Genomic DNA, 21710 nt, shown 5'->3' with positions numbered 1-21710 from the left:
AGAAATGATTTAATATAAGACTTCATCTTTTTTATTTACAGTTCCAAAATACTGCCCTTAAAGTTAAAAAGCTAGACAATCAGACTACACTGCTGTCTACCTCACTGGAATACATGGTCACCACTAGCAACAACTGCCAGCTTTGTTAGTCTAGTTCCAGGCACATACTATAAGTAGCACAGAAATGTTTAAAATCAAACCTCTAGTTGGGCATAGGAATGTAATAGAGCAGAAATAGACTAGATAGCAGATATTTTCAACAAGAGACAGGACAAATACACTTTATTTGGATCCTGCTATCTAGTGCCTCTAGAAGTGAAGATCCACATTGCAGATGGGAAAAGAGAAGAGGACCTTTAGTGTCAGTCAGAATATGACATTCTTTAGGCTGTAACCTGGATATCCTGGGTGTGTTTGCTTGTGCAAATACAGTGTTTTAAAAACCTTCACTTACCACAGCTTCATGGCCCAGAGGCTTAGTAACAGGATATAGAGCCTGCCACCTATAAATTGTCACTTGGAATCCAGCCCAGGTTGATAGTGGCCTGTGTGAAATGAGTATGGTGGCCATAATCCAGTTTGGTTACCAGACAATTGTCCACCTCACAGAAGTTTCTGCTTATAAGTGGCCCTGAAAATTCTGTATTGTTTTGCTCCATATGTGGATCTCTATTAAAGTCAGTGAGAGATTTGCATGTGAAAGGACTGTAAGGTCAGACCCTGATTAATCTGTATGTAGAGAGTCCCTTGCCTTCCCAGCTGCCAAGCAACATATATAGTAACTGACAAACATTTGTATCCCAAATGTGTCACCATTATAGTCCCACAGTATGTAAAAAGCAATACTCATTTTAAATTATTTTCAGTACATAACATCTCATTTGATTTTCATGGATTTCCAGGTACTACTTTTCATAGTTCACAAAAGACATTATACTTGTTGATTACAGGGTCAACTCAACCTTTCATTCTTCGGAGGTGGATAAATTGACTTCCATGCAGTTACTTTGTGTTAGTCTCTTTAAGGAAACTTTCAGCCATAGGTCTTTGTAGACATTAGAGATCCTAAGGAGCTTTTCATAAGAGGCAGGGTCTGTCCCTGTGTCCTGGGTCAAAATTTCCCCTCTTCCTCTCCCATTTTGCTTTGTGCTGTGGGTAGGTTCTCCATGTTTCTGGCACACTCTTGCCCACAGGTGTCTGCTTTTCAGTGGGGCTAGATGTATTTAGGTCCTGTTTCAGCTTTACACATGTGCTTAACTTTACAGTGTGAAACCATTGAAACCAATGACACTATTCATGTGCACAAAGACAGCATGTGCACAAGTGCTTCCAGGACCAGAGTCATAGTCAGTTACACTCTTTGAGAGCCTATAAAAATATAAAGTATTATTGTCAATCATAATATTATAAATTATATATGATCATAAATCATCATCTAAATTACATTTGTTGTGGTGGTGGGTTTTTTTTTTCTATTTTAACTGTGTATTGTTTTGGGAAATTATTGTATATGCTAATCTACCTATATGCTAATCTACAGTACTGCTAATCTACAGTACTGTGAAATGTCAGCACAGATTGTCATGCTTGCCAGTAAATGATTAAATCTTTTTTATATATTTATGCTTTAACAAGAATAGAAAACAATCAAAAATATTCATTTTTGCTTTCTATTTTTCATGGACATTGTACACTACTTTTCATATGTGAGAATTAATGTGATGATGGAGGAATGTAGATACAAGGACAAGTCTGTCATTGTTCCCTGTGCTTTTTCTTCTTCTTCATTTAAAATGTTTAATTCCCAACTTTCCCTTATCTTTTCCAGGCCAGTATGTGATTATGGTCCATGAAGTGACCATGCCCCCATTCTTGGGCCAGACTCTCCCACCTGCTTTCAAACTCTTGAGGGTTTTGCCAGAGAAAACCAAAGTCAAGAATATTAAAAAGGAAACTGTGAAAGCCATCAGTACGTAAAGAAGGAACATAAATGTGTAAAGAGTCAGGACCTTTATCCAGCACCCACTGAAGTCAGTGGAAGTTTTACCATTGAGTACAATGGGAGTTGGATTGAGTTCTTGAGCCTTGATCGTGCCCATGCAGTTGGGTTTTAAGTTTGAATATTGTGGACCAATCAAAGCAAAGAAATAATTGACCACCAGAGATCCATTTCACACTGGTCCTGTCTGGTAACATTTTAGAAGACAAATAGATATTTCAGATTGTATTATGAGAAATAGGTAAAAGACTTTAATCGAATCTATTTTTCATCAGTACTGTAGAACCTCAAACTTATGAACACCTCAGGAATGGAGGTTGTTTGTAACTCTGAAATGTTCATAACTCCGAACAAAACGTTATGTTTGTTCTTTTAAAAGCTTACAACGGAACATTGACTTAATGCAGCTTTGAAACTTTACTATGCAGAAGAAAATACTGCTTTCCCTTTATTTTTTTTAGTAGTTTACATTTAACACAGCACTGTACTTTTTTTTTGGTCGCTGCTGCTCTCTGATTGTGTACTTCTGGTTCTAAATGAGGTGTGTGGTTGACTGATCAGTTTATAACTCTGGTGTTCATAACTCTGAGGTTCTGTTGTATATAAATTGTGTGTATTTTAACAGAATTGAATTCAAATAACCTGGAGTTTATGCAACAGTTTGATCAGATAATGATGATGCTATAAAACCTGTTGAACCAGCTGGGCAGCTTATGGATGAAAATGTACGTAGCAAATTACTTTTATGGCCACACTGAACACCTCTGTAATAACACGTTTACTAATATATTGGTCTGTGCATAAAGTCTTGTTCATTACCTACATATTAAAAACACTTGCCCACTACAGGATGACAACCAGGCTGCTATCTTCTCTCTTGAAACTGGTTCCTGTCATCACCTAAGGAGGATAAAAGCTGTGTTAATTATTCAAAAAATATCTTTGTTGAATAGTCCAGAAATGAAGCTGACTGGTGATGGTGGTAGTGATAGAGTGTTGAGTTGAACCAATTGTAACATATTTGTGTTTAGTGGCAGCTACTGTTGGAATTGCAATATAGAATGCCATAGTGGATGAAAGGTTCAAGAAGTAGTCATAAAACACATGAAAGTTAGCCATGCAACAAGAAAGGAACCAAGTTCTGAGTGTAAAAAGGGATCAGAAAAAAATAAGGGATTTAAAAAAAGCAGAGCATCTCCTGGAAAAACAAAATCATTACTATCTGGCAAGGGTTTATCAGTGTGACTTACTACCAAATGCCAACGGCTAAAATGAAAAAGTAGAGCAGGGGGAAAATATGTTAAAACTGAAAATGGGAAATTTTCTTTGATGTGTCTGCTTGTTGATTCGGAATTCCCCATTTTCAAGCATCATAGCTTTTTAAAAATTATTTTTTGAGATTAAAACTTTACCTGATTTTTAGCATTGTATTAAGTGCATTGACTGACTGCAGAGTACAGAGAGCATTGAAGGGGGAAATTATGTACTGATCTCCATAGACTGCTCAGAGCTGAGCTCTGTGTAAGCTCCAACATTTTGTCTTTCACCAACTGAAGCTGGTCCAATAAAAGATATTACCTCACTTACCTTGTCTCTCACATACTTGAAGGTTTATATATCTCCTGACCAAAAGACTTTCATTATTTCACATCACAAATAAACCAGGGATCCTGTAGATCTCTGTTAAGTCTAATGAACTCCTGTGCACAGTGGAGATTGATGACATCTGAAGGTAGGCAGACAAAATTAATCCATAAGAATAGGTTCAGCATCTGCTCACAGCACTGAGTCAAGATCATACTGTGGACATTAATAACAAGGAATCTGGTGGTACCTTAAAGACTAACCGATTTATTTGGGCATTATCTTTATCGCCTCCATTGAAGTCAACAGTAAAACTTCTATTAACTTCAAAAGGAGCCCTATGAGGCATTCAAAACCAGGTAGGCAGTGCTCCTAACCGGTAGGAGTCTTTGCTGGATAGACATTTCTGTGTTCACCTTGGGAACACAGGTAAGGCAGTAAATATATGCTGCAAGGGGTCACTACAACTTTCTATAACCTCTAATGGCTTGTTCAGAGCTGCATGACTCAAATCCTTCATTCCCTTTTACTTTATGAGACCAACCTTCTTTTCTGTTCCTTGCTTTGTTATAACCACTATAATTTTGCTGGAGTAGTATTGCTAATTATTACAAATAACAGTAGTTCACACCTTTCTCTCACTATTCATCCAAGAATCTCAGTCAACACATTTCTTGAAGTCCTATCCATCAAGTCTTTAAATCAAGATTGGATGTCATTCTAAGGCCTTAGCTACACTGGCAATTCACAGCGCTGCACTTGCTGCGCTCAAGGGTGTGAAAAAACATCCTCCCCGAGCGCAGTGAGTGCAGCGCTGTAAAGCGCCAGTGTAATCAGAGAGAGAGAGCTCTCTCGCAGCGCTGGCGGCGCAACTACACTTGCGCTTCACAGCGCTGCCGCAGAAAGGTCCTTTCTGGCCTTTAAAATCTATGAATCTTACAGCATTAATTAACTAAGCATCTAAACAACCCTGTAAAGTAGGGAGGTGTTGTTATTCCCATTTTACAAATGGAGAAACTGAGGCATGGAGCAGTAACTGGGCCACAGCCACACAGTGGGTCAGTGGTGGTTTGGGAATAGAAACCAGGAATCCTGACTCAGTCCTCTTACTCAGGACTTTGTACTTTACCTTTGTGCTAATATGGTGCTAAGTGCTCTTACCGGTCTCCTTTTTTAATTCATGAGAAAAGCCTCTTAAATCATTAAACCTCCTTTCTCATGGCTATTTTAGCCTAGCATAGAAAGCTAGAGTATTTACATACCGTCTCTTTTGTTGTTTTGTTATATATACATACATACGCAGCTTATGGCTGACAAGTTCTTTACCATTAACCAAAAAGGAATCATGGAATATCCCTTATCAAATACATGATCTACTATCACAGCCCAACCAGAAGATAAATCAAACATTGCAATCATAAGTCTTTCTTCTTCTCTAGAATTAGCAGATTTTTATCTCTCTCCCTCACCCCCCTCTCTGAAGAATGTTTCTGTAGTGGACAAACTCCTGGTGTGCTAGGTCTCCATGTCAGTAGACCTTGTTAACTGGCCACTCGCAGTTCTTGTCAGACATCAGAATAATGAGCTACATGTGCTATTGATTTAACGACATCTCTCGCTACTAGGAATCGATCTTATGCTTTCTGTGCACTAAAGCAAATTTAACAATAGGTTCATTCAGGGTTAGCTAACTCTAAAGATCTACAGGCTTTGAGATCATGTTCCCTGTCAACGTGTGAGTTATACAGTATAAGCCTTTTAGAAGATCAGGACTCTGTCTTTCTGAAGTAATCAGTTTAAAAGTCTAATTTCCAAACACTCTAGCCCAAATAAACTATTATCCCACCCTCTACTGCATTGAAATCCCCATTACAGTGAAGCAAGGGGAGCAGGAGTCCTTGAGATTATAAACTACACCTCTTCTTCTTTTCCTAATAAGACTTGTTGGGTTGCCTGTTATCATTACAGGAAATGAACATGTACAGCTAAGTGGGTAGAAAATTCGGCTTTGCTCTCAGATAAATTGCCCAAATGTAAATATAAATCCTCTGTAGTGAGATTCTGTACAGTTTCCCCAGGAGAGCGGGTTCCTTGCTATGAAAGCGGTGCATGCTGTCATACATTAAATAAACATCAACGTGTAGCATGTGGTGTAGGCCAGAGAAGGATCTTCAATGGCCCTTGCTATATGCAATTTTTGAGGCATATGGTCCCCTAGGTGACTCATTTTTGGAAAATTGCTAAAATACAGACAACTCTAGCAACAAGTTTTGGTTTTGTTTCCTTGAAAAGCTGCCCTCACTTTGTTCAGAGTAATATCCTGGGAGATCACCTGGCGAGAAGCACTCACTGTCAACAGTACCTGAAAATAAAGGTTTTAATTAAAAGTGGCATTTCTGAATCTCCTGCTGGCTGCCATATTATTGTGAATTTGACATTGTTTATGGCACCAGCAGAAGCCAGAGATCATAAAAAAGATTTGATCTTGCCTGGGAATTTATTTTTATGTGGTATTTTTGCAGGTTTTAACATCAGAAGAAGAATTTTTACTTTGAAGTTTAAAATAAATGCAAAGTGTTTACAAACAGCAAGTTCTTCTGATCCTTAAGCCAGCTGAAAAGCAGGATCGAACATTACCATATAGTTTTAGTGTGAAACAGGAGTAGAAAACACTGGGTGTTCTGACAAGTTGAAAGCTGCTGGTAAAGATGCATCAGAATGACAGTTTTTAAATGACTTTGGTGTAGGCTCCAGGGCCCAGAGGTATTTAGGTACTTAATTGCTATTTGACTTCAATGGGAATTAGGTACCTAAATACCTTTGAGGATGTGGGCCTAGGTGATCAGTCTTAAGGTGCAATCATACAGTTATTCACTCAATGAAGCTACTTGCATCAAAATAGATACAGTTTATTTATGTACAGATATGTATTCTTTTTCTCTTCCTCCTTTGTTTAGCTCTGTCATTATGGAAGGCAGTGATGGGAATAGATGGGTTGTACTACAGATGATCTCCAGCAAGTTTTTAAGATAAATGACCTTCCTATATTACAGCGCTTTTAGAGGATTAAAGCCCCTCCTCCCCCCACAATGCTGGCAAAATAGCAGACCACAATTGGTGAGATGGGAATTTATTCCTGTAAAGCACTTGTGCGTGGTGCTGCCTCACAAATTGCAGGTTGTAGTAGCTGCATTTTTCTCTCTGAAAGAAAAGGCAAATGTATTACCTTGTCAGGTGTAGGTTACGTAGATCCTCCTGCCACAAAGGTTATGAGTTGTACTGTGTACCTGTGTCTTTTGCCTTATTAATGTATAGTGGGGCCAAATCCAGATCCTATTGACATCAATGTTAAAGTTGTCCCAGATATTTGTATTAATTCCATATATAAGGTAAAACTATTGCTTTCCAGGCCATAGATTTGTCATTAAAAATATCAACCAGTTTTGTGCAGACAAATAGGAGGTTTTGAATACACAGACAGGTCTGCCAATAAGAACTCAGAGCACATTTTGGAGGCACTTTAAAAGTTGGCCTCATGACTCATTTATATTGCAGCTGTCCTCCATCTTCTCTCTTCTATAAATGGGGATAATTCTTCCTTTGTCCATCTTGTCTCTTTAGTTTGCTTCTTTGGGACAGAGAATGTCATTTTCTGTATGTTTGTACAATGTCCAGCAGAATGATGCTCCAATAATCAACTGAGGCATCTAAGCAGTAACATAAATGCTTTTTTAAAATGTTCTGTTTGCTACACATATGTACCACATATTCAATCTGAAGAATGTTTTTATATTACTAAAATGAACTACAAAATATATTCACTAAAAATTAGCTCTTTTTTAGTGGCTTTTGGGAAGTTTTGGAGAGAAGGTGCCGTTTCCATGCCCACAACCACTACTGCGATTTGCTTTCTCTTGTTGTCTCCCAATGAAATGTACGTTCCAAATTCTTCTAGTAGAGAACTAGCCTCAAGATTTTATGGGCCCAGAATGTAAAATATATGCAGGGCCAAATTCCCAGATGGTGTAAATTGGCATAGCTCTGTTGAAGTCAATGGCAAAACTCATACTGATTTCAATGGAACCAGAATTTGGTCCTAGTATACATTAAGAAGCTACTAGTATATGAAGACAATCGAGGTACACTGCTTTACAGCAACTGATGATCTGACTTACATATTTTACATGCACACACATAATCTACATTTGTTCAGATTTTTTTATTATTATTATTTCAGGTGATAAACCTAGGAGGGAGAAGTGTGATCATATTTGGATGATTCAAGTAGTGAAAAATATTAACATGGTCACATAAAAATGAAACAGATGTCCATAAAAACTTTCATACTATCATGCTATTTAATTGTTACCCTTCACCATTCCTTTCTTCTTCTTTTCTTTTCTTTCTTTTTTTTTTTTTGGACTCCAATTTTCCTCAATAGTAGTGCAAAAGTTGGCTTGACTTTATGTTCTCAGCACAAAGAGTGCTCTGTTAACCAGCAAAATGGCAAAGAGGTCTGGCACTGAATTGGATGCTGTCCAGCCTAATCCATCCCAGATACTGGATGGTTGTTCATTTCCAACAGAGCTAGTACCTCTGCATTAATAGAAATCTTCTGTGGGAGATGCAACAGTCTGTCTTTAGTTTTGAGTAAAGTAAGTAAGTAACTGTTCTGCCCAGTATTTTGAGTATTACTGCCTTGAGAAATCACAATTACACCTTTGTAGTGTTTCATTGGGCTATGTTTTCTTTATTGGCAATGTATATGGATTCAGAGTAAGAGGAGAAGAAAGTCCTAACAGGCAAACAGTGATAAAGATGCCCTTGAATTTTGAGTAGTTTTGTATTTTAATGAGTATTTCCCACACCTCTAGTAAGCCTGGGATAGCGCGAAAGGGGTGAAAGAACAAGAAAGGAGCAGTATCTTCCACCTCCGCTATACACACACACTGTGGGGATGGTGGGGAGACCAGGAAGAGTGCATGTAGCACTGCCCCAGCCACTCCTGTTTGGTGATCTGCCCCTCCCCAAGGAGGGTGTTCCCATGGCCTCAGGACCCATCAACGTCACACCCCAGCTAGCAAGCTGAGCATTTGTTAGGAGTATTTCCCACACCTCTACTAAATTCCATGAAAAATCCCATCAGACTTAACATGTTCTGCAGGAGATAATGTCTATTATCTAAGCAAATCCACAAACAGGCATTTTGCATCAGTTCTAAAAATTCCATACCACTGAATTAGTAACTTCAGAAACTAGTGTAATGAAATGGCCGAAATAATCTCCTATAAAGCAAACAATGAAAGCCCATGTGTATTGACTTCCAGTGGCTCTGAGCTTCGTGAGCATGTCCAGCTCCCTTGTTGTCTTTGTAAAGGTCAGCATGTGATGGCACTCAGTTTTCTTTGATGAGAGATTGATTTAAAGTTTTCTACTTTTGTCATATAAGATATGTGATTTTCTTTCTTCCCAAATATAAATGTTTCCTGTAGTTAATGGCCATTCCTGCTCACTTACATTATCAGACACATCAATTGTGGTTTCCCGTTCTACTTCATAAGTTTTACTAGGGGAGACCAGAAACACATGAGACATAGCCGTGCTCTGTCATGTGGGACAAACTATAAATAGGAAAAATTCTAAAGGCAAGAGGCTGGATTCACCCCAGGGTAACCTAGTTTTATGGCACGATGTTAGTCCATCACAGTCAATGGAATTACACTGGCCTAATCTTGGGCTAACCCTGTGGGGATTCAGGCAATAGCAATAAAATTGGAGATCACAAAACTAAAATTATTTAGTCTTGAAAGGAAGAGAGCGGTAAGGTGTTAAGGATTAAACTGGGGGTTAAGTTTAAATAAGGTATAGAGCAAAATTCTTAGCCTCGCTTTTTGCTGTCCCCTCACACAAGAATGAGGAATCATTTGGGGTTTCAGTCCTTCAAAGTACATAGCACCCTCAAATCCTATTGAACGCAGCGGGAGTTGAGGGTACTTATCAACTTGCAGGATCAGGCCCCTGGCAGATGAATGTTCTGGAGTTTAACTAGTGCTAGCACAGGGGGTTCTGGGTAGTCTCTCAGCCCCAGAGTCTAGTTTGCTAATGGCAGCAGTGGGAATAGGAGTTTACCTGCCCAGCAACTGCAGGATAGAGTGTGGCTATCCTCCTGCCACCCAAAAGACCTTTCTAGAAAGTGGGGGGAGGGCACATCAGCCACTCTGCGTGGTACCAAAAGCTGCAGGATGGGAGGAGGAATGGCTAACCAGTGCCCCTGAAGAGCGTTGGAGGAAAGGGAGTGAGCCACTTGGTCTGAAAGAGACTGACTAGGGTGAGAGTCACATGCCAGTTAATTCAAGAAACTAAACCCCTGCCTTGACTTCTGCTAAGCCAAACCTGACCAACTTGCTTTTGAGTAGCTCTGGTATTTACTAGGTAATCCAAGATTTTCCATCTATGGTTCCATAACCAGAGAAAGCCTCATTTTCTTAAGCGTTCTCATTTCCTCAGATACCTTTGGACTCCCTTCTTCACTTGGCAGCCCCAGGTTACTGAGAACATGGTACCACCAAGCAACTTGTCTAATATTTGGACACTGGTCTGGGGATGAAACCTACGTTTTAAAAGTATTTGAGGGGGATTCCCTTAATATTGTGTTGGAACATTTTCTACAAGTCATCATCACATAGTGTCAATCCCAATTCTCCCTTTCAAACGAGGAATGTAGGACCCAAAAACCTTTTTCAGCACAATCTCTGAGCAGACGGGAGTGGAGCCCAAGCCAGGAAATGACAGCATCTTCTCTGTGCTGTTGCTGGTTTTTTTTTTTTTTTTTTCCACACAAATCTGTAAATCTACTTAAAATGTATAGAGCAAAACTTAACTGTTCCTAGGTTTCTCACAGTCTCTTAAATCTAGTGAAAATCAATTTTCTTTTGTGCTTTATGAGCAATTATTATTATTTCTAGGTATTATGTTAGTACCTAGAGGCCAGGTCCCCATTATGCCAAACCCGGTACAAACATATAAGAAAGAGATGGTCCCTGCTCCAAACAGTTTACATTCTAGGTGGATTATGATGTATTATGTAATGATGTGGGCTGCAGTTTTCAAAGAGGCCCAAAGGAGCTCGTTTCCTGACTCTCATTACATTTGGGTGCCTAACTCCTCAGGGCCTTTTAACCATGTCATTTGTTGTGTGTGTGTGTGACCATAAAGGAAGTGGGGGAGGACAGGCATAGGAGTTGCCTCTTTAATCCCATTGAAATGCATTGGACTGTGAAGAGATTAGTGAAGAAATGGAATGGTTAGTAGGAAATATTTTGCTAAGAATTACTGAGCTGATGTATTTTTCCTAGAAGGTAAATGCATGATTTTTGTGGCAGCCTTGGAACCCAAGTACAGATCACATGATTATTCCTTGTGGTCCAGAAACTAGTCTGTTACAACATTGATGCTCACCGATGATATTTTATATTTATCTTTAAGTATCAAAGCACTTTGCAGACATTGTCTAATGAAGCCACAAGATGCCCACTTTTGGGTAGGTAAATATTGTTACCTTCATTTTCTTAGTGATGGGCCTGAACTAAAACATCACAAACTCTGGGAAAGTTTGGACCCAAATCCAGATCCATCTCTGTGCCTGCAGATGGGGCCAGGCCCAGCACTGACTTAGCCCCTGTGTAAGTCCACTGATGTCCGTGGGACAATGGAGAGTTGGTGTTGATCAGGCCCAGAGGTAGTAAAGTGATTTGGAATGGGCAGTGCTGTCTAAAAGTAAAAATTATTATGATTAGGCAATGGGTCATCAAGCATAGGGGAGCTATAAATAAAACCTAGATAGCTAGTTCTTAACGTGTCTGTGTTCTGTAAAATAGTGTTAGACTGTTACCACTCTCCTCACATGGGCTTGTTCTCAATCACCATGTTATACTACTAGAGGTCTTTATTCACCCAGATTCCTCACCCCAGGTCAGTGTTTGGATCACAGCAACCTGACACAGGTAAGGGACGGAGGGAAAGGTGAACCAACAGATAGTTATTAACAAAGGGCAGATAGTGCCTTATCAGAGGTTAAACTAGGCCACAGAGCGTGGCCTGCCAGGTTGTCTTGTGCCTCAACTCCATTATCAAAGAGGAGTTTCTGCAGAATATTTGAACACTGCATTTGCCAGGAGTTGTTTTGTTTAGTTTTCTCCCTAGAACCTTTCAAGCTTAGACTGTGCTAGTACTGTAAACAGTGGGCCAGATTCCACAGTGACCTGTAGAATGCTATTTGAGGGTAGAATGTGTCCCTGAATAACTTTTGTCTGCGCAAATTACTTATTCAGCTTGCAAAGCAAATCCTATTGAAGGAAACAGGCAGCTTCTTCAAGAGAATGGAAGGGTGTGTGGGGGGGGGAGGGGATGGGTGTGATTAAATATTTTGTGGGTGTTAAACACACCACCATTTTTAAATACACATCTAAATAATACTTAAACAGAGATAATTCCCACACGCCAACACATAGTATACACTGTACACTTTTCTTGAAAGATCTCTACTTCCCCTTGGGAATCTTGTAGCATTTATCTCTTCATAGTGATTTCTGATGTTCATTGTACAATACTGCTTGTTAACTAATATGCAGTGGCACTGCATTTCAGAGTGATCATGTGTCTGTGTCTTCTGTGCTAGCCATGAAATTAATTAAACATGTTTCAGCAGGACTGTTTGTTCCACGGTTCAGTTAGAGCTATTACAGTTGCTAAAGAAATGCTGTGACTTTGACTTCTTTTGACCTAATATTTTAATTCTATTAGTAAAAGAAAGAGCAAAATCTTAAGCATTAGTCATCAAACTTTGACTAAAAAAATGACATAATAATATGGAGCTGTATGGTAACTAAAAAGCAAGAAACATTATCTCAGGTTTGACTTTTAAATTCTAGGATGTGGAAACAAACAACAAAAGAAAGCACAAAGTGAAAAAATAATTAAAGGACTCAATAATTGCTCTACTGATTTCTGTAAGAGATAGCTACACCAGCTGAGGTTCCGGTCCAAAGATGGAAAAATGGAACTGTCTTGCCCGGTAAGCGTCCTCATACTGATATCTTCCTAAATCATATCTAGAAATGGTGTACAAGGTTGGATCCACTGGCTGGAAACCATCTCCCTGCTTCTCTAATCCTATTTATTATTATTATAAGGAAAATGAAAACAAGAGACAAATGTGCAATGTAGAGAAAATGGATAAATAATACTCCATAATGATCAATCAGGAGGAAAATGTGCTTGGAAACTGGAAAACAAATTGTTCCAAAAGCACGAGTTGACATTGGTTAGTGTTTTTCTATAAGGCAAAGCTTTTTGTCTCCGTGGTAGCACACTGGTGCTGTGGTTGCCATGGTAAGGTACATGTTTTGTTATGAATACTATAAATAGTCATGTCATTGGCCAAGAACATAAGTGAGAGATGTTCTGGTCAGACTTCACGTGGGCTCTGGTCATGGCCACGATGGGTTATATGATTGTTTACATGGCAAATGAAATAGGCCCAGGAAGCCTGTCTCTGGATCATTATGGAAGCATTTGTCTTGGTGGCCATTGTCAGGTTAATGCTGCCACCAGGTATCTCTGTGAGTCCTCTGACCTTAAGTCCCTTTACTGGAGTATGAACCTGTATTATGCCTTCTTGCCTCCCTTCTCCCGCAACTCCCTCACTGTGATCAAAGTCAAGAGGGAATGGAGTGTGTTTGATGGACAGAACTGGGAGTCAGGGCACCTATGACAATTTGGGGAATCTAGCTGTGTATAACTTACAGATTCTGGTTATGATATGAAGTTATTATTATGAATTTGTTGTATCATGGAATCCCTCTGTGTTCTGTGGAATCCACCATTTGCTGACAGGACTAAAGTATATCTTTAGTGGTGTTTGATATGTATTGGGTATGTTTGATATGTATTGGACCTGATCCTGCAGTCTGTATGAGTTGTTCCATTGGCTTCAATGTCTCTATTCTTGTGAGTAAAGGTTGCCAGGATAAGGCCTGTAGGTGCCTGTATATTCCTTGCTCCAAAATTTGTAGGATCTAAGCAGAGGACTTCTTTTTCTAGGGCTGTCAATCCAGCATTTGCATCAACATTAAGTTCACACTTAAAAAGAAATAGATCAATGGAATGAGCAGAAATGCAGGATTTACTTTGCATGCAGTGCATGTTCCTTTGCAAGTCCAAACAAGAGGGCTGCCACACAAACAGACAGAGCTTTTAGAGGTTCCCTGCATTGCAACCACATGGCATCCTAACAAATGAGCATCCAGAATCCCAGCAGATACACTGCTCGCCAGGCAATGATTTGGGGACCTAAATCTTCCAGCGTCACTCATGAGCATTTCAGATTTGCCTCTCTGCAAATGATGCCTGAACCACAACATCTGCAGGGAGTTTTTACAAACTATTTGTTACGGAAACATTTGCTTAATCATTCTCTTGTACATTTGAGAGAAGTTAAGAAAACAGCCTGCCACTTAATGTGTGACATTGCAATACAAGCACCCGCAACAGGAGTGATATACAGTGCTCGATATTACTTGAATTCCTGCTACGAAACACATGCTCGCGAGGAAGCACAGATGGCAGGGTTCTCACCTCCTTTGGTCCAAGAGCTGGACTTTCTAAATTAACCCTTTGGGGCTGGTTGGTGGAACAAATTCTGGGTCTGACATAAAGGCTAGTGGCATTTCCTAGGTACTCAGCCTCAGGTTCTCTTCCCATTTACACCAGTGTAAATCCAAAGTAACTCCATTGACTGGTGTAACTGAGCAGAATTTGGCCCATAGTTGTAAGAAATCCTTACCCACGCTGCTAGAGGGGAGGGTTACATACATAAAGATTTCCTGTAGCTCAGCATAATCATGAATACAAACAAAAAGTCCTTCTCCCAGGCTGTGTTTCAGGGTGATTATAGCAGACTGTGGGTGGTACAAGAAGGCTGAAGAGAGTTTTGTGTCACCAGAGGGGTAGTAACCTCATGCTTCCTTGGCCACCTCATTGCTCTTATGAAATGGAAATTATATATAAAAGCAAGGAAAGCAAAGCTATGCAATTACAAGGGACCCTGCTGCAGGTAGGCAAGGGGGGTCATTAGCAGCCAAACCAAAACAGCCCATCGCGACTCAGTTTCTAGAGACCAGAGAAGGGCCATTCTCTAGAACCGTTGTTTCCCAAGCCTTTAAAAAAGGGGGCTTCTAATTCAGACATACATCCTGAAATGTATCCATGAACCTGCTCTGACTGAGAGCAATAGGGGTGATGAGTGCAGTCAAGTGGGATAGATGAGACAGGCAGATTAAACCCTTATGAGAATAGTGTGAAGGGGCTAAATTCTGACCTCATTAACAGCTCTGCAACTGTATGCTGTGGCACTGGTGTACCTCAGAGCAGAATGGGGACCAAAGTGTTTGTCAAACCAGTTTTACTCACCATTTTCTGCAGTGGTGCCCTTCGGCGCGATAGGAAAGGGTCTGTGTAAGTCAATAAGATAATCAGCTGTTCCCTTGGATGCTGAAAGCCTGGGCTCTGTTTCCGTCATTGTGCTCAGAATGTTCTTTTAGCGATTGTTTTCGTTTGCTTCTTTCCAGTTTTTTTCAAATGTGCCCAACTTTGGGTGCACGTTCAGATCTTCAGCAAAATAACAATCAAGTTGACCAATACTACCCGAGTACATGAACTGAGCCCAGAAATCAGCTGATAACACATGAAACAAATGAAATTTAAATCCTTAGGTGTCTCCACAAACACCAGCCTGCATGCATGTGAGTTATTGTGGGGTTGTAGGGTTGCTCACTAGTGTTGGACTGTCCACCAGGTTTTGTCAATTTAGAGCTGGAGTGACAGCCCTGGAGATTGCTGATCTGCATTCAGGGGAGGAAGGGATAGCTCAGTGGTTTGAGCATTGGCCTGCTAAACCCAGGGTTGTGAGTTCAATCCTTGAGGGGGCCACCTGGGGATCTGGGGCAAAATCAGTACTTTGGTCCTGCTAGTGAAGGCAGGGGGCTGGACTTGATGACCTTTCAAGGTCCCTTCCAGTTCTAGGAGATAGGATATCTCCATTATTATTATTATCCATCAGATAAGTTCATCATGGGCAGTAGCAGGGCAAGCCTCCCCGTGTTGCTTACTGATGTGCCCCAAGAGAAAGTCTCCAGAGCTCATTCGGTCCTTATCTTCACTGCTAAGATTGCTATTCAGAGTCCCTGTCAGTGCCAACTGTGACATGAATATCTCTCAACCGGGAAATGGGTTCAGTCCACCAAGTCACAGTCAATGAGCCACTGAACATTCATCAGTGGTCCAGTCAGTCTTGGCTGTCATTTGGCTCCTTTTAAACAGGCGAACTAGAGGTGGAAAGCTCTGGAGACCGATTATCCAAGCTCCTCAGATAGTGGGACCTAAGCCACCTTTCTACCTCCCCCAGTTCTAGGGCTATCAACAGCCTAAAGGCTGCTCTTAGTTGTGCTGTGGAGTGAGGAATGCTCTACTGGCTAAGGATTGGATAGAGTTTCATGTACACCTCTACCCCGATATAACGTGACCCGATATAACACGAATTCGAATATAACGTGATAAAGCAGTGCTCCGGGGGGCGGGGCTGCGCACTCAAAGCAAGTTCGATATAACGTGGTTTCACCTATAACGTGCTAAGATTTTTTGGCTCCCGAGGACAGCGTTATATCAGGGTAGCGGTGTACTCTGGCCCTGTCCTGAGCCATTCCCCTGGCCCACTGCCCTCTGCCCCCAACAAGCCTACACCAGTGAGGGAAAAGCAGATAGCGTAGAGCTGATTATAGCTCTATGCCACTTGAGGATTCCCCTATGTCAAGATTGAGCCCAGCATCCCTTTCCTAATAATAAACTGGGGGGAGGGGAATGTTATGTCTGTGTTACTGATATTCCTGAGAAACACAATGAAGCCTTCTCTGTAGCATCTCAAATGCTACCACTAATACATTTACTCCAAAGAAGAGCTGTGGGCAGATTGAAAAGATTTCCTGCTAGGTGCACACCATGAGAATTGTTATGTCTATCTTACATCCCTTATTACATTTCATTGTCTGCAGAGAGTTAAGGGCAAGAGCAGTTGCTAGAGAAACTGTTCTGAAAAATGAGGTAACAGTGAGCCTATCTGAAATATATTCTTTCAAAACTTCAGAGTGTTCCCATTAGTGTGTAATTACCAAGAAATACATAATAAAAAAAAGCCATTTGGCTTCCCAAACTTTGAATCTAATACCAGTTAATAGTTTCAGGTTACAGTTGTTTTAATGTTTTGTACGTAAAGGGTCAAAGTTCTAGCAAACATGTTCCTGGAGTTGTTGGCAGCACAGAGAGAAGTTCTGCTTTATTGCGCTTTCATAACTGTTCTGATTCCCATAGCCAAGAAAGCACCATTAGAGTTATTATTTTTAATATTAAAAACACTTTTAAAAATATATTACAGAGGGACACCTGCAGGAGCTGAATAATCCTGAAAAATCTTTGGAAACTAACTCTACCTTGGAAAGGAATTTTTTTTTAATGCTAAGAAAAATATGAGGGGAAAAAAAACTTTAGTTATGGCTTCATAGGAGCCATAAATTCCATTTAATAAGCTATCCTTTCTCTTTACACCCTCTAGCTTTTGTCTTCGCAAGACCAAGCAAGATCTTCCTTTTCATTGTTACTTCATTCACACTTGAAGCCTTTTAAAAATGTTATCATCCTAAATTTTAACCCCAAACCTAACTTGCAACACATACACATATGCGTGTTGGATTTTTCATTCCATTACATGGGTGGAGAAAATTCTCCCCAGAGCGAAGAAATCCAAAAGGAACAAAATAGCCCTGATGGAACAGAGTCAACATCTCTACAAGAGAATCTACAGATGGAACTATCAACTTTTCTCCAATTTGGAGTTATGGAATCACAGAAATTAGGCATGGAAAAGATCATTAAGTCATCTTGTCCATATCCCCTGCCAATTCACAGTTGCACTCTGCAGTATGTTCTCCAGTGGTTTGTCTAGCTTAGTTCGGAATAACTGTATTGAAAGGACTTCAAGTCTTTCCCCAGGAGGCATAGCACAACAGGGCCTAACTGAGCCACTGATGTTCCTCTAATGCAAATATTAATAACAACAACAGTAGATGTCGTTAGGAAAATTGCCTTTGTCATTAGGACCAAACCTGCCATACACCTACTGTTTGTGGTAACTAAAGCTGAGTGAATAATTGTCAGCTAACAGTTTATTCAATATATTTCTCCCGTCTGCAAATTGCTTGTAAACAGCTCAGATTTACTGGCAATTTGCTGAATCGTTTCTAGGAAAAATTCTTAATGTGTGGTTCATTTGTAAGCAGTTCTTTGGGAGTGTTCCAGATGTGAAATACAAAATCATTTGATTGGATGCCTAGGTCACATGGTATTTTCTGTGCCCTGTTTGGATGAGTGTCAATTTGGGGCAGTGTGAGCAGCAGGCACTGCAGTGGGGAGGGAGTGTGTCCAGCATCTAGACCAGGAGACTTAAGTTCTCACCCTGGTTCTGCTGCTGTGGGACTTTGAGCAGGTTGTTTAACCTCCCTGTGCCTCAGTTTACAAACCTTACCTGCTGTCAGCTGTGTTGAATGACACTGATGCTAACTACCTCACCCAGGTTTTTGGTAGAGTTTATTAATGTTTGCAAAGCACAGTGAGATTCCTGGATGGAGGTTGTTAGAGAGGGGCAGTTATCATTGCAACTGCATGTGGGTCCCTGTTCCATGACTTACCAAACCCAGGGATTTGGAGAAATCCACCTCCGTCAAACATTACAGGGTGCTGTGTAGGTGCCAGAGAAAAGGCTTAATGCTTTATGATGTCACTCCTCAGATAGGGATTGCCTGAATATTTCTGCTCTCTGGAGTAGCAAGTATTTCAGTCAGTATCCACTGTGACGGGTTGGGTCACAGAGACTCCATTGGGACTGTCACCTGATGTGCTGAGACTACTTCTGAGCCCATTTTCCCTGCCAGCTTGGGACTCCAGAACCCTGTCTTGTTGAGCCAGACACACCCCTCTACTCCAACACAGACCCAAGGTCTGAACCACGTCCCCAAAGCTGCAGGCTTTAACTGAAAACCACTTAGCAGGTACTCCTATCTTCAGCACCCAGACACCCAGTTCCCAATGGAATCCAAACCCCAAATAAATCCATTTTACTCTGTATAAAGCTTATACAGGGTAAACTCATAAATTGTCCGCCCTCTATAACACTGATAGAGAGATATGCACAGCTGTTTGCTCCCCCAGGTATTAATTACTTACTCTGGGTTAATTAATAAGCAAAAGGGATTTTATTAAGTATAAAAAGTAGGATTTAAGTGGTTCCAAGTAATAACAGACAGAACAAAGTAAGTGACCAAGCAAAATAAAACAAAACATGCAAGTCTAAGCCTAATACATTAAACAACTGATTACAGATGAAATCTCGCCCCCAGAGATGTTCCAATAAGCTTCTTTCACACACTGAACTCCTTCCTAGTCTGTGTCCAGTAATCACTCACACCCCATGGTTACTGTCCTTTGTTCCAGTTTCTTTCGGGCATCTCTTTGGGGTGGAGAGGCCATCTCTTGAGCCAGCTGAAGACCAAATGGAGAGGCTTCCAGGGCCTTTTATATTCTCTCTCTTGTGGGTGGAAACCCCTTTGTTCTTCTGTGCAAAGTCACAGCAACAAGATGGAGTTTGTAGCCACCTGGGCAAGTCACATGCCCATGAATGATTCAGCTTTTTGCAAGCTGATGCCATTGTTTACATGTTAGTTTGAAGGTTCCCAGGAAAGCTCAGATGTGGATTGACGTTTCCCAAAGTCCATTGTCAGTTAAATGTTTCTTGATTGGGCACTTACTGAGGATAGTCCTTTCTCAAGAAGCTGACCAAATGCTTCACTGAGGCTACTTAGAATCAAACACACTGAGATACAAGGACATAGCCAATATTCATAACTTAAAATACAAAAATGATACACACATACAGACAGCATAATCATAACAAGCAAATTACAATCTTTCTATAGAAACCTTACTTATCCTCCTTTGTACAAGATTTGGTGCAACTATAGGACCTTGGTTGCAACAATGATCTATACAGTCACAGTTCATGTCAATAACATCACACCCACTCTTTGTTCAAGTGCTCCCTTGCACTGAATCCTCTGTATTTCCCCTGGCATTGAGCCGCACATTTATATTATTGCACACTGCTGATTCCTAGAAGTCTGCATGTACTAGGATAACAGACTGCAGAAATGCTCAGTTCTTGCCACCCACTGGGTGAGAGGGGCTGTTTTCCATGGGTAGCTCTGTAAGGCCAGTTGCTAATTCTCTCCCATAGCTGCTAATTAAAAAGCCATATTTCACAGGTGGATGAGTGAAGAAGATGCTCTTAGACATGTGAAAGGGAAAGTATGTTGTTTAGGCAGAATTCTGGGACCCTGTGGTTGAGGTGTCTGCAGGGTTGTGGAGGATAACCATGCTAATGAGTAAATACTGGTGAAAGGGGGTGTGTGCTACAGAGCAAGTCAGTGTCTGGAGGAGACTAAGTATGATCTAAGGAACTGAAGAGCCACAGAATCAAATCCCAAGGGTTTAGCTCAGCCTTTCCGGGCACTTGCAGTTTGCCAGATTGGGATCTGACAGATGACATCTTCAAAACGAAGTGATGGTTTTGGGTGCCTCAGTTCTTGGAATGTCCAACCCGAGACTCCTGCAAGGGTTTGCTTGGTAGACAGTGCTCCCCCTATGGAACTCAGGTCCCTTAACAGTGTCTCAGGTTGGGCATCCAAAATCACTGGCACCTTTTGAAAATTTTAGCCTCAGGTCCTGACTCTCTATGCAGACATTAAAGATCCTCTGGGCCTCCTTTTGTGAGAGCAAGAGATCTGTCAATATGTCCTTGGCAAAAACCAGCCCCCCACTTGAGTTCTGTGGGATGTTGGTCTGCCTGGCAGCTGCCTCTACCCCAGAAATCTTGGGGTATGATTGACCTTATCCTGCTCTCATTAAAGTCAATAGTAGCTTGTGCCTATGACTTCAGGGGGAGCAGGATGGATGCCATAGTTTGTAAAGTGATTTGCAGGATAGAGGGAGCTGCAGCAAGTGCTGCAAAGGTCAACTGTTGTTGTCTGTGTGGGAAAGAGGATGTGAAACAGACACAGTGCCAAATGAATCGTCCTCCCTTCTGCAAGGACAGGAGCAGAGTGGTGTTCAGGACAGCTACTTATCTACAGTTGTTTTTTAAAGAAGTGGGCTCCTTTTATTCAGGAGACTGAGGGTGTGTCTACACTGCAGTGTAAACCTGGGGTTCACACTCAGGTTCAAGCCTAACCTCCTTCTAAGTACATAAAAATCATGCTAACCCAGGCTTGGACTCAGGGTCCAAAGGCCCCACAGGAGTGGAGGATCCAAGCCTGAGTCAAGCTGGACCCAGGATTCAAGCCCTATAGCTTTGCAGTATAGATGCAGCCCCACTGGACTCATCCTCTGGGAATCCATCAGAAATATTCCACAATCCCATGGGCTGACTTTCTTTGTCCTCTGTACAATCAAGTTTTTTTTCACAGTGCACCACGAACAAAGGACTAGAGTAGCTATACTTTGGGAGGGCGGTAGGAAGTCTGGGACATGAGTGGTTGGACTTGGGCCCACATAATGCAGTGCAGACTTAGAGCCCCAGGTTGAGCTCAGGGTACAACTGTTCCTAACCTGGGGGTTACAAGTGAGTGTAGATGCTCAAGCCCTAGGTTAATAAACTCAGGGTCCGCTCACTCAAGTTCTATTAATCCTGGGCTTTCATTGCAGCATAGACAGACCCTGTTTTACCGTCAGAAGAACTTTTCAAAGGCAGGTGTTAGCAGGTCCTGTGTAGTTTACAGAGAGCATGAGAAACCCCATCAACAGGACATCAACACAAAAACGTAGGCCAGGGGTCAGCAACTTTTGGCACGCAGCTCGCCAGGGTAAGCACCCTGGCAGGCCTGGCTGGTTTGTTTACCTGCCGTGTCTGCAGGTTCGGCCGATCGCAGCTCCCACTGGCCGCGGTTTGCTGCTCCAGGCCAATGGGGGC

At 41.2% G+C, this 21710-nt stretch overlaps 1 protein-coding gene across 5 annotated transcripts in view; it reads left to right on the top strand.

The window, feature by feature from the left end:
- Positions 1-21710, top strand: part of MORN1 (MORN repeat containing 1) — a 138792-nt gene that overhangs the window by 108004 nt on the left and 9078 nt on the right. For 4 of the 5 annotated variants that reach the window (XM_054009498.1, XM_054009499.1, XM_054009497.1 and 1 more), the window contains exon 14: positions 1829-3581. In XM_054009498.1, the coding sequence (XP_053865473.1) occupies positions 1829-1977 (149 nt within the window). In that variant the 3' untranslated portion in view covers positions 1978-3581. Of the gene's footprint in view, positions 1-1828; positions 3582-12513; positions 12657-21710 lie in introns of those variants that run through there. The other variant, XR_008442825.1, reaches the window with a different exon arrangement.

The sequence above is a fragment of the Malaclemys terrapin genome, chromosome 19, assembly GCF_027887155.1.
Source record: "Malaclemys terrapin pileata isolate rMalTer1 chromosome 19, rMalTer1.hap1, whole genome shotgun sequence".
In the NCBI taxonomy this organism is placed as follows: Eukaryota; Metazoa; Chordata; order Testudines; family Emydidae; genus Malaclemys; species Malaclemys terrapin.
The sequence above is the reverse complement of the archived record's forward strand: the minus strand, read 5'-3'. Positions and strand labels throughout refer to the sequence as shown.